This window comes from Mobula birostris, chromosome 31, assembly GCF_030028105.1.
Source record: "Mobula birostris isolate sMobBir1 chromosome 31, sMobBir1.hap1, whole genome shotgun sequence".
Lineage (NCBI taxonomy): Eukaryota > Metazoa > Chordata > Chondrichthyes > Myliobatiformes > Myliobatidae > Mobula > Mobula birostris.
This window is the reverse complement of record NC_092400.1, coordinates 31,335,559-31,348,613: the sequence shown is the minus strand read 5'-3', so window position 1 is coordinate 31,348,613 and position 13,055 is coordinate 31,335,559. Positions and strand designations below refer to the sequence as shown.

The 13,055-nt window shown below is 40.0% G+C and overlaps 1 protein-coding gene across 4 annotated transcripts in view; it reads left to right on the top strand.

Annotated features, from left to right (window-relative positions):
• Positions 1 to 13,055, top strand: part of smtnb (smoothelin b) — a 276,940-nt gene that overhangs the window by 160,970 nt on the left and 102,915 nt on the right. For all 4 annotated transcript variants that reach the window (XM_072247879.1, XM_072247880.1, XM_072247882.1 and 1 more), the window contains one exon: positions 12,029 to 13,021. In XM_072247879.1, the coding sequence (XP_072103980.1) occupies positions 12,029 to 13,021 (993 nt within the window). The remainder of the gene's footprint in view (positions 1 to 12,028; positions 13,022 to 13,055) is intronic.

Here is a 13,055-nt window from a genome sequence, read left to right as displayed (position 1 = left end):
ACAGATCAGCTGAATTTGGGAGCTAGATCTTGCTTGTCTGGGCAATCCTGGAGTTGAACACAAAGCCCTGAGTGGTGTCAAGGCAATCTGTAGCATAATGGAGTGACAAGTGCAGGAGGCCACAGCTTTGTCCGGACAAAGTTTACTGGAGGCGTTAGACAGTTGGCAAAGCTCTCCCCAGCATTTGGCAGTTGATAAAATCAGCCAAAGTTTTTAAATCTTCCTAAATAGCTCTGACATCCAAAACGTTTGGGACTATTAAAAATGAAATAAAGAATGAAATTAATTATGAACTAAAATATACATGTACTAAAACCACTAAAATAACCAGAACATTAAATAAATATCAAAATATTTTCCAAATGTTGCAAGTTTTCTTATCTTTCTTCCCCATATCCTGGCAGTCCCCGTTGAATCCCTGTGAATATTGAGCTCCTGCTCTAGTATCAGCGTGGCACAAGACTCGAGAGCTGATTCCTTAATGTAATTACTCGGGAATCTCAGCAAGTGGTTGCTCAGCCATTTGACTGCCTGTGGAAGCTGGAAGTTTGGTGCAAACTTCAGTTTTGAATTATATTTTATTAATTTATTTGTGGCAATATTTTGTTTTTATGTGCTGTGTGTGATATGTGTTGTGGGTGTACTGTGGTCCAGAGGAAAATGTTTAATTTGGTTGTAGTCAGATGACAATAAACTTGAATTTGACTTACCAGATTCTCATGCTAAATATAGAGGCTGTTGTTACCTTTATTTAAACGTACCTTGTCTATATTTAAATTTCTTTTTTTTCATGGTCATGACACTTCCTGTCCTTTATAGAACTTGAGTGTTGACTGGATATCATGTCCCTCAAATTCTACTCTAGATAATTCTGTGCACGAAATACTGTTATTTGAGATAGTGGCATCGGGATATTTCTACTAGCATATTAAAGATGCAGTATTATAGTAACATTCATGGTAAATATTTGTTTATTTATTTATTGTAACAAAGTAATTTGTTATGCCTGCTCTATTCTACTGCACACAAAACAACACATTTCATGTATAAACTTGCTTCTGATTCTGAATGACATGGTCTTTTATAATTGTGCTTGATCAGATGTTTTTGTTGATTATTTTCCTGCATTATTGAACAGTAAATACTTACAAAATGATCCTGATGGAGAAGGAGAAGACAGCAGTTTCTATTAACTAGATCAATTACATTCCAAAACTTGGTAACTTATCCTTGTAAGCGGAACAAGTGCTACACATGCCCTTACACTTCCTCCCTCGCCACCATTCAGGGCCCCAGACAGTCCTTCCAGGTGAGGCGACACTTCACCTGTGAGTCGGCTGGGGTGATATACTGCATCCGGTGCTCCCGATGTGGCCTTCTATATAGTCATAGTAGTCATAGTCATAGTCATACTTTATTAATCCCAGGGGAAATTGGTTTTCGTTACAGTTGCTCCATAAATAATAAATAGTAATAGAACCATAAATAGTTAAATAGTAATATGTAAATTATGCCAGTAAATTATGAAATAAGTCCAGGACCAGCCTATTGGCTCAGGATGTCTGACCCTCCAAGGGAGGAGTTGTAAAGTTTGATGGCCACGGGCAGGAATGACTTCCTATGACGCTCTGTGCTGCATCTCGGTGGAATATATTGGCGAGACCCGACGCAGACTGGGAGATCGTTTTGCTGAACACCTACGCTCTGTCCGCCAGAGAAAGCAGGATCTTGTGTGGCCACACATTTTAATTCCACGTCCCATTCCCATTCTGGTATGTCTATCCACAGCCTCCTCTACTGTAAAGATGAAGCCACACTCAGGTTGGAGGAACAACACCTTATATTCCGTCTGGGTAGCCTCCAACCTGATGGCATGAAGATTGACTTCTCTAACTTCCACTAATGCCCTACCTCCCCCTCGTATCCCATCCGTTATTTATATACACACATTTTTTCTCTCAGTCTCCCTTTTCTCCCTCTGTCCCTCTGACTATATCCCTTGCCCATCCTCTGGGTTTTTCCCCCCTCCCCCTTTTTCCTTCTCCCTGGGCCTCCTGTCCCATGATCCTCTCATATCCCTTTTGCCAATCAACTGTCCAGCTCTTGGCTCTATCCCTCCCCCTCCTGTCTTCTCTTATCATTTTGGATCTCCCCTCCCCCTTCCACTTTCAAATCTCTTACTAGCTCTTCCTTCAGTTAGTCCTGACGAAGGGTCTCGGCCCGAAACATCGACTGTACCTCTTCCTAGAGATGCTGTCTGGCCTGCTGCGTTCACCAACAACTTTGATGTGTGTTGCTTGAACCTACTATTAATGACATTTTCACTCGCGTCAGTAGAGTGGTTTCTTAGGGGCAGTGACTTGAGCACTTTGAGCTGTTACTTTTATGAAATATCTGACTATAAATTAGTAGGCTGGATATAACAACCTAATGCTTAATGCATTGGTAATGAACCCCCTTGTTAGATATTGCAGAACAAATGCATTAGGCATTTCATCATTAATATCAACAATCATTTTTAGGTTAATGATGATGATGATATTGAGCTATACCTTCCTTTCACCTCACTCTAAATTGTCTATTTCTTTTTCCTGACCTTTGTTAGGAGTCATTCTGGAATTATGACATTATGGATTGCATAATTATGGATTAATGAAAATGAGACCAGTCCTTGGGAAGTAAAACCTGTATACAATTTAACTTCTGGTGCTTTGTGGAAGTGAAACCAATCTTGGGTTCTAACTGAGTTGTGGTTCTGATTCTGGTTCATTGAAATTACATAGGGGAAGACAATAGATGAACATTCCTGCTATTAGCACATTAGCAATTGTTAAGGGTGTGTCCCTGCTGTTTAATGCACTGTTCAGGACAGATCTGTTTTGTCACTTAACCTTCTGGGTAGTTGTATATTTATTGACCCATCCCTCAACACAGTAAAAGAAGGGATATATTTTGGGTGTTTAGAACTATTGACTATTCAAAGGTTTTGTGTTACCATTGTAAATATGTAATTCTGTAAATTTACCTGACTATATTCAAAATGTTAAATATGTGATTATAGTAACAGAAACTGTAGTTAATAAGTTATTGTTATCTTTGTGTTGAAGAAGTTTAAAACATGGAGTCAGGAGAGTGAGATTTCCTAGTTACTGCTTTCGTATGGCTTAACTTGAATCAGTCACAATAACCTCAAGCATTAGATACACACACAAAATGCAGAGGAACTCTGTAAATCAGGCAGCATCTATGGAGGGGAATAAGCAGTTGGTGTTTTGGGATGAGATCCTTCATCAGGACTGGAAAGGAAGGGGGAAGAAGCCAGTCTCATAAAGAGTTTATTCCCCTCCATAGCCGCCTATGTAATTCTCTCAGTTCCGAGCAACTACAAAAGTACCAAAATGTTTGCAATCTTCAAGTCATATTTTAAAGTGATATAATTCAGACTAAAACACTGCTTTCATTTAGATGATTTATTTTCATCGTTGCCTACTCTGAACCTGCTGTTGAAATGTTCAGTTCCTTTTCTTGATTACAGCTATACACTTTTGGCTGACTTGCTTTGATCTGTCAATTCTCTGGAGATTTAACATATTTTCCTGCTGGTCAGTATATACTCCAATCAGGACTTGAATGTGATTACTATCCTTTACAGTATTTGTTATGATTATTTATAATCTTGACAATATTGTCATATTACTTTTCTTCCCATGAGTTCTTTGTTCTAGTGGCGGCTGACTTAATTACTTAAGTACAGTTAGACCATAGGAGCAGAATTAGGCCATTTGGCCCATCGAGGTTGCTCCATCATTCCATCATGACTGATTTATGACCCCTCTCAACCCCATTCTCCTGCCTTCTCTGCATAACCTTTGACGCCCTGACTAACCAAGAACCCATCAACCTCTGCCGTAAAAATACTCAATGACTTGGCCTCCACAGCCATCCATGGCAATGAATTCCACAGATTCACCACCCTCTGGCTAAAGAAATTCCTTTTCATCTCTGTTTTAAATGGATGTCCCTCTATTCTGAGGCTGTGTCCTCTGGTCCTAGATTCACCCACTATAGGAAATATTGTCTTCACATCCACTCTGTCTAAGCCTTTAAATATTCGATAGGCTTCAATGAGATCCCCCCCCTTATTTTTTTAAACTCAAATGAGTATGTTAACCCTTTCATTCCTGGAATCATTATCATGAACCTGTTTTGGACCCTCTCCAATGCCAGTACATCTTTTGTGAGATAAGAGGCCCGAAACTGCTCAAAATACTCCAAGTGCAGTCTGACCAATGCCTTATGAAGCCTCTGCATCACACCCTTGTGCTTATATTCTAGTCCTATCAAAAAGAATGCTAACATTGCATTTGCCTCCTTACTACCGAATCAACCTGCAAGTTAACCTTTATGGAACCCTACACAAGGACTCTTAAGTCCCTTTGCACTTCTGATTTTTGAATTTTCACCTCATTTAGAAAATAGTCAATGCCTTTATTCCTTCTACCAAACTGCATTACCATACACTTCCCAATGCTATATTTCATCTGTGATTTCTTTGCCTATTCTGCCAATCTGTCAAAGACCTTCTGCAGATTCCCTGCTTCCTCAACACTACCTGCCCTTCCACCTTTCTTCGTATCATCTGTAAACTTGGGCACATAGCTATCAATTCCATGATCCAAATTGTTGACATATAACGTGAAAAGAATCAGTCCCAAAACTCACCCCTACGGGACACCACTTGTCACCGGCAGCATCCAGAATAGGCCCCCTTTATTCCTATTCTTTGCTTCCTGCTTTATCAGCCAATCTTCTATCCATGCTAGTACCCTTCCAGTAATACCATGGGTTCTAATTTTGTGAAGCAGCCTCATGTGCGGCACCTTGTGAAAGGCCTTCTGAAAATCTAAGTAAACCACATCCACTGACTCCCCTTTGTCTATCCTGCCTGTTATTTCCTCAAAGAATTCCAACAGATTTGTCAGGCAAGATTTCCCCTTTAGGAAACTGTGATGACATGCGCCTCCAAGAACTCTGTATATAAATCCTTAATAATGTACTCCAACATCTTCCCAACCACTGAAGTCAGGCTAACTGGCCTATAATTTCCTTTCTTCTGCCTTCCTCCTTTCTTAAAGAGTAGAGTGACCTTTGAAATTTTCCAATCCTCTGGAACCATTCCAGGGTCTAGCAATTTGTGAAAGATCATTGCTAATGCCTCCACAATCTCCTGTTGCACATGTTGCGTAGGTGCACCCATGTGGGACTTCATTTTAGTACTCATTTCTCTATTACCTCAATCACTGCACTTTCAACCACTTTTTATAATGCTGTTTATAAAAAGTAAATTAGTAAAATTCCAGCAAATACATACTGGAATTTGTGTATTTATGCACATTTTATACCTTATCTGTACTTCTAACTTAAGGTATAAAATGTACTTTTAATTTTATTTTTATGTAAATCTTTATTCTGTATAACTGTTGAACGATGTTGTTTTTGTTACATGTAGTGCCAACACACCTCATGTAAATATATATGGTGAATAATGTTGATCCTTGATCTTTAGTCCTTGATCACTGTCAAATTGACTTGTTTATTGATATACATTTCCATTGGAGATCTTTGGATAATAACGATTACAAATTGTAGCTGTTTTTGTCACACCTCCCATGAAATTATATGCATTGTAGGATTCACTTAAAAGGCAATTAGTCTTTGCTGTCTATCATTGTTGTACCTTTGCATTAATTTATCATCATCATCATCATTATGTGCTGTGTCATATGACGTGTTCTTGGCAAACTTTTCTACAGAAGTGGTTTGCTATTACCTTCTTCTGGGCAGTGTCTTTACAAGATGGGTGACCCCAGCCATTATAGTCCTAGTCATAGTCATAGTCATACTTTCTTGATCCCGTTACAGTTTTTGTTACAGTTGCACCATAAATAATTAAATAGTAATAAAGCCATAAATAGTTAAATAGTAATATGTAAATTATGCCAGGAAATAAGTCCAGGACTAGCCTATTGGCTCAGGGTGTCTGATCCTCCAAGGGAGGAGTTGTGAAGTTTGATGGCCACAGGCAGGAATGACTTCCAATGACACTCTGTGTTGCATCTCAGTGGAATGAGTCTCTGGCTGAATGTACTCCTGTGCCCAACCAGTACATTATGTAGTGGATGGGAGACATTGTCCAAGATGGCATGCAACTTGGACAGCATCCTCTTTTCAGACACCACCGTCAGAGAGTCCAGTTCCATTCCCACAACATCACTGGCCTTACGAATGAGTTTGTTGATTCTGTTGGTGTCTGCTACCCTCAGCACACAACAGCAAACATGATCGCACTGGCCCCCACAGACTCGTAGCACATCCTCAGCATCGTCCGGCAGATGTTAAAGGACCTCAGTCTCCTCAGGAAATAGAGACGGCTCTGACCCTTCTTGTAGACAGCCTCGGTGTTCTTTGACCAGTCCAGTTTATTGTCAATTCGTATCCCCAGGTATTTGTAACCCCCCACCATGTCCACACTGACCCCCTGGATGGAAACAGGGGTCGCCAGTACCTTAGCTCTCCTCAGGTCTACCGCCAGCTCCTTAGTCTTTTTCACATTAAGCTGCAGATAATTCTGCTCACACCATGTGACAAAGTTTCCTACTGTAGCCCTGTTTCTTTTTAAATCTTTTTATTGAATAAGTATACAAAAAGGTAAGCCATATAGGCACTAATACACTGTTAGAATATAATAAAATTACAGGAGATATTAATACAAAAAAAAGATACAAACAATGTAATTTAAACATAACGTACCAAGGTAACATAATAGTATACTAATTTTTATATATATATCTCAATAGAGAAAAAGAAAACAAAACCCCCCCAAAAAAACCCACCGTGCAACTAACTAAAAGCAAAGCAAAGCAATGGGCTAACTTGAAACCAAACAGAGTTAAAAAACTTAAAATCACGTCCTCAATCCCGACCTCCATAAAAAACAGTAAAAAAAAACAAGAAGGGTATATATTACATTAAATGAAAATATTGAATAAAAGATCTCCAGGTCTGTTCAAATTTAAATGAGGAGTCATAAAGATTGCTTCTAATTTTCTCCAAATTCAAGCATAATATCGTCTGAGAAAACCAAAAAAAGGTAGTTGGAGCATTAAGCTCTTTCCAATGTTGTAAGATACATCTTTTCGCCATTAAAGTAAGAAATGCAATCATTCTACGGGCTGAAGGAGAAAGATTACTGGAAATTTTAGGTAGTCCAAAGATAGCAATAATAGGGTGAGGAGAGATATCTATATTCAATACCTTGGAAATAATATTAAAAATGTCTCTCCAAAAAGTTTCCAGAGTAGGACAAGACCAAAACATATGAGTTAAAGAGGCTATCTGCCCCGGACATCTATCACAAAAAGGATTAACATGAGAATAAAAGCGATCTAATTTATCTTTGGACATATGTGCTCTATGAACAACTTTAAATTGAATTAGGGAATGTTTAGCACAGATAGAGGAAGTATTGACTAATTGTAAAATCTGCCCCCAGTCATCCACGGAAATAATAGATCCCAATTCTTGTTCCCAATCTGACCTAATCTTATCAAATGGAGCTTTCCTAAGTTTCATAATAATATTACAAATAATAGCCGATGCACCTTTCTGACATGGATTAAGGTTAATTATAGTATCCGTAGCCCTGTTTCAATAACTGTGTCAGTACTCTTCAGGGATTGTCTGCCTGGCGACAGTGGTCACATAAACAGGACTTGTGATATGCACTGGCTGCTCATTCGACCATCCACTACCTGCTCCTATAGTTTCATGTAACCCTGATCGGGGGTCTAAGCAGGTGCTACACCTTATCCAAGGGTGACCTGCAGGCTAGTGGAAGGAAGGAGCACCTTACACCTTCTTTGGTAGAGACGTATATCCATCCCAACACCCATTGCATTGATTAGTTGATCATGATATTGACATATACAGTAGGTATTACTGAATAGTGGTTAAGAATGTGAAACCAGACTGACTTTTTTTCTTGCCAATTCTGTTCAGCACACTAATTACAATTTTACTGAAAATGCTGGAAAAACTCAGCAGATCAGGCAGGAGAAAGAATTAATATTTGAGGTCAAGGCATCTTTATAAAAACTGAGAAAGAAAACAAGCTAGTCTAGGTAGCAGAGAAAGTGGGGAGTTTCTGCACTAGGGTAAAATGAGAGGTCAAAGTCAGGATGGTGAATTAAATTGGAAGGCATCGGGAAGGTCAGGTATCTCTTGCAGACTGATGCTGCACAAAATGATTACCCAATCTGCAATTGGTGTGCCCACTGCAGAGGAGGTCATATTGTCAACACCAAATGTAGTGCACCAGATGGGAAGAAATGCAAGTGAATAGTTACTTGGCCTGGATAGACTGGTTAGGTCGCTGGATTGTGGGAAGAGAGGTGATGAAGAGACAAGTATTGCACTTTGAACATTTGCATGGGAAAGTGCCTTACAATGGGAAGTAGACAGGGACAGAAGAAAATAATAGCGAGGTGAGAAGGAAGCTGAAGGGGAAGTGCAGGAGAATATGCTCCTGGTGAAAGCTCTTGTTTGAGAACGATGAGGCAGGTAAGGCCCAGGGCCCAGAGAGGCTCTGCTTTTCCTCCACCTAGGAGGAAAGGAGCGAAAGCAAAGGTGTGGGCAATAGATGATATGTGATTACTGGCTCTGTCCACCATGGCATCCTTTCAGATAGCAGCTGTCTGACCATGGGCCAGAAATCCAAATGTGGGTCTTCTTAGTCCCACCCTTGTTATAATGGCAGCAGTCTCATTTCCAGATCAAGTCACACCTCACTTCAGATGAACTAGCTTGACATCTCTGTCTATTACTGAGAGAGTGCAAATGCAAATCACTGCCATCTTTCATGGATTTAAAAGATCCTAATGTAGAATTGTATTCATTTTTCCTAAATGGTGTGGTCGCAGCACCCCATTGTTATAGTATAAATGTGGTTTAGAAATACTATCAAAATAAAATGTATATTATTTCCACAGTATTATGCACCTCCTGCTCTGTTCAATGATACCAGTTTTTATTAGTGCACCAATGAAACCATATGCCTGGATGCATCATAGTTTGGTAAGGCTACTTCTCTGCCTGTGACCGCAAAGAACTGCAAAGTTCTGGACCCAGCTCAGTACACCATGGAAACCAGTCTCCCCTCCATGAACTCCATCTGTATTTCTCATTGCCTCAGTAAAGCAATCTACGTAAAGACTCCACCCACTCTAGACATTTCACTTCACTCCCCTCCCCATCAGGCAAAAGATGTAAAAGACTGAAAGCACATACCATTCGGCCCAAAGACAGCTTCCACCCTGCTGTGATAAGACTGTTGAATGATTCCCTGCCCTCTTCTCATTGTTACCATCAGGAAGAACATACAGGAGCCTGAAACTACACACTCAGCCTTTCAGGAATAGCTATTTCTCCTCTGCCATCCAATTTCTAAATGAACACTGACCCATGAACACCATCTCACTACTTTTTATTTCTGTGTTTGCACCACTTATTTAATCTAACTGTTTGGTATACATACATGTACTTACTATAATTCAGCTTTTTTCTATATTTATCATGTATTGCATTGTACTGCTGCTGCAAAGTTAACAAATTTCACGAGAAATGCCGGTGATATTAAAACTGATTCTGATGATACAATGGATTCTTGATCTCAGAATCTACCTCATAAGATCTTGCACCTTATTGTCTGCCTGCACTGCACATTCTCTGTAGCTGTTACACTTTATTCTGCATTCTGTTATTGTTTTACCTTTTACTACCTCAATGCTCTGCATAATGAATTGATCTGTATAAGCAGTATTTCACTGTACCTTAGTACATATGTCAATAATAAACCAATTCCAATTCCAATCTTGTGGTAAATTTATCCTTAAACACACAGAGGTGTTTGATTCCATATAATTTAAATCAATCTCCAACTCTCAGTTGATATGTGCATGATCCTTCCCCTCTCTATCTTTACTGCATTCAAATCTCTTTCTCCTCATCTCTCCAGATCAGAGAAATTCTCCCACAGCTTCTTTAAATCTGACCTGATGTGACTGGTGCCTTACTGGTTGTTACCTGTCCCCTTGATTGTGAACTTTAAGCGGGGATTCCCATATTCAGCAAAAAAAAAATCAACCCTTGGAACAAAATTTGCAAGTTAGCAATATCACGAGGCAAACATCAGAGAATAGAGAATTGAGCTCAGTGGTTCTAAAGTCAGTACTCTTAGGCATTTAATACTGTAATCTTTTGAGATTTCCCAACAGGATAAGATTTAAAACATTGTTGCCCCCACCCCCCACAGGTCCAGTAAACATGATGAATTTATTAATGGATGGAATGTTCATGCGCTAAAGGAAATCATGTTTCATTCCAGTTACTTGATTAGACAGAGGACAGTGGTCCAGCAAACTTATTCTGGCTAGAGATCTGTGACTAGTGATCTAGGACCTCTGGTGTTTGTGATATTTATAAGTGGCCCAGATGAAAGCATGGGTGGGTGTGTTAGTAAGTTTGCAGATGATACAAAAATTGGTGGTGTTGTGGACACTGTGGAAGAGTAGCAAAGGATGCAGTGTGAAGTAGATCAGTTGCAGAATTGGACATAGAAATGGGAGATGGAGTTTAACCTGGCCAAATGTTGAGTGTTGAACTCTGTATCTCTCTATTGTGAGAGAGTTTGCTGCCGATTCTTGAGTCAGAGGATCTCAGAATAAAAAGCAACGTAGCAGACTGTAATATCGTAACAGCGACTGTCAGTCTCCCCTTTTACTGTGAAAATGGGTGATATCTCTCTATCACTTGCTAGTGAGAAAGAGACAGAGAGGGAGAGCCTATGGCATGTTGAACTGTTGAGTAAACAATAGTTTTTGTTGATTGCTGATCATGGTCTCTCTTTGGGTGTTTTGCTATTGCTTGATGGGTAGAGGGCACTGATGCTTTTTGCTTTAAAGGGGCAGGGGGAGGTTGATGCTTGTGCAGGGCAGGGAAGAGGGGGCTTTGTGGTTCTAACACTTTTCTGCCGTTCATTTTTGGGGTTCTGTTTATCGTGGATGTTTGCGAAGACAAGTATTTCAGGTTGTATAATGTACACATTATCTGATAATAAACAGAACGATTTGAACTTTGGGAGATCAAATGTAAAGAGGCAGCATCTTATGAATGGCAGAACCCTTTAATGGTGTTGATGTGCAGAAGGTCTTGGGATCCAAGTACATAGCTCCCTGAATGTGGTTGATAGGGTGGTAAAGAAGGCATACAGAATGCTAGCGTTTAGTTGAAGGACTGAGTTCTTCAAGTCAGGAAGTTGTATTGCAGCTTTATGTCAGTCTAGTTAGGCCACATCTGGTGTTTTGCTTTCAGTTCTAGTTGCCCCACTACTAGCAAGAATGTCGAGGTTGGGAAGGTTTACCAGGATGTTGCCTGGATTAGGTGACATGTGCTATAAGGAGAGGTTGGACAAACTTGAGTTCTCCAATCTTCCTTTGGAGAAGAGGAGGCAGAGTGGAGATCTGTTAGAGAGTTATAACATTATGAGAGGCATAGACAGAGAGTCATCCTTATCCCAGGGTTGAAATGTCTAATACCCAGAGGACGTGTATTAAAGGTAAGAGGGATTAATTTTAAAGGAGATATGTGGGGCATTTTGTTTATACAGAGGGTTGGGTAACTGGGGTGGTGTTGGAGGCAAATGCAATAGAGGCATTTTAAAGAGGCTCTTAGATAAGCACATGAATGTGCAAGGAGTGAAAGATGTGGACATTACGTTGAACATTTGATCACTAATTAGTCTGGCATAACATCGTGGGCCAGTGGGCCAGTCCCTGTGCTGTACTGTTCTATGTTCTGTGATTACTAAGAGCAGGTATTTGCAAATAGCATTTGCTGAATGGTATTTGATATAATACCTTGATTCTTCTTGTGCTCCTTAATGACTTGTCTTCATACTGTGCTTTATTTACAGATGTTGCATCTGATACTTGCTTGACCAGCTCACCTTTCAGGAGAGCCAACTCCGTACGAGACAGAATGAAAAAGTTTACTGCAGATCCGTCTAACCAGTCTTCTGAGCTAGGTACAAATTTTTCCACTCAGAAGAGAAACCAGCCAAATGAGAACAGAAACAGCAGAATTTTGCTGCATCAGCAGTCATTCCAGGGCAGCCCCACACCGAAAATTAAAGAATCTGTAACTCCAGGCCGAGAAATGACTTTCAAAGGGAGCTCTGTTGATTTTAGGAATATGCAGCAAGTGGACAAGTCAACAGAAAAAACAGATAAACAGGATGAGTACTTAATGTCCAGTAAAAATAAAAAACTCATAGGCTCAAATAAAAAAAATGGATTAGAGCGGGATAGGTCAACCTCATTAAGGGAGCGGCAGTTCAGCTCTGACCAAATGGATGGAAAGAATTCATCAAAATCTGGTAATAGGCTGATTTGCAGCACTGCCAAATACAACTTCACAACTCCTGAGGTACAAACTCAGGGCTGCTTTAGGACAACATCTTCCTTGTTAAGCCATCCAATCACATCTGGAGTTACTGTGGATGGATCAAGTAAATCAACATTACCCACATTATCTTTAGAGAAAGATTGCAATAAGAAATCTCTAATGCAAAAAACTGTTACTGATAAATCATGCATCCAGACTCCAGGGAGGAGCAACATAAGCAAATCACAAACAAAGCAGCTTGCGTCAGAGAAGGACTTCAGTAAAACCCATACAGACAGCTCAGTACACTTAGAGCAACCACGATCTACTCAGCCCTCAGATCCTCCCGCCGCATCAAACAGACACTTCCAACAAAGCTTAACCAGACAATCTGAGAAAGAAAAGCAACCGAATAACACCGAAAACAGCATGAAGACACTTATGACAATTGAAATTAAGGATGGACGGAACCCCAATCTTGTTACTACGCGGATCTCTGGCACACCTTCCTCACAGAGAGGAGGTATGTATATTTGGGGACATTTAGTTTCTCAAAG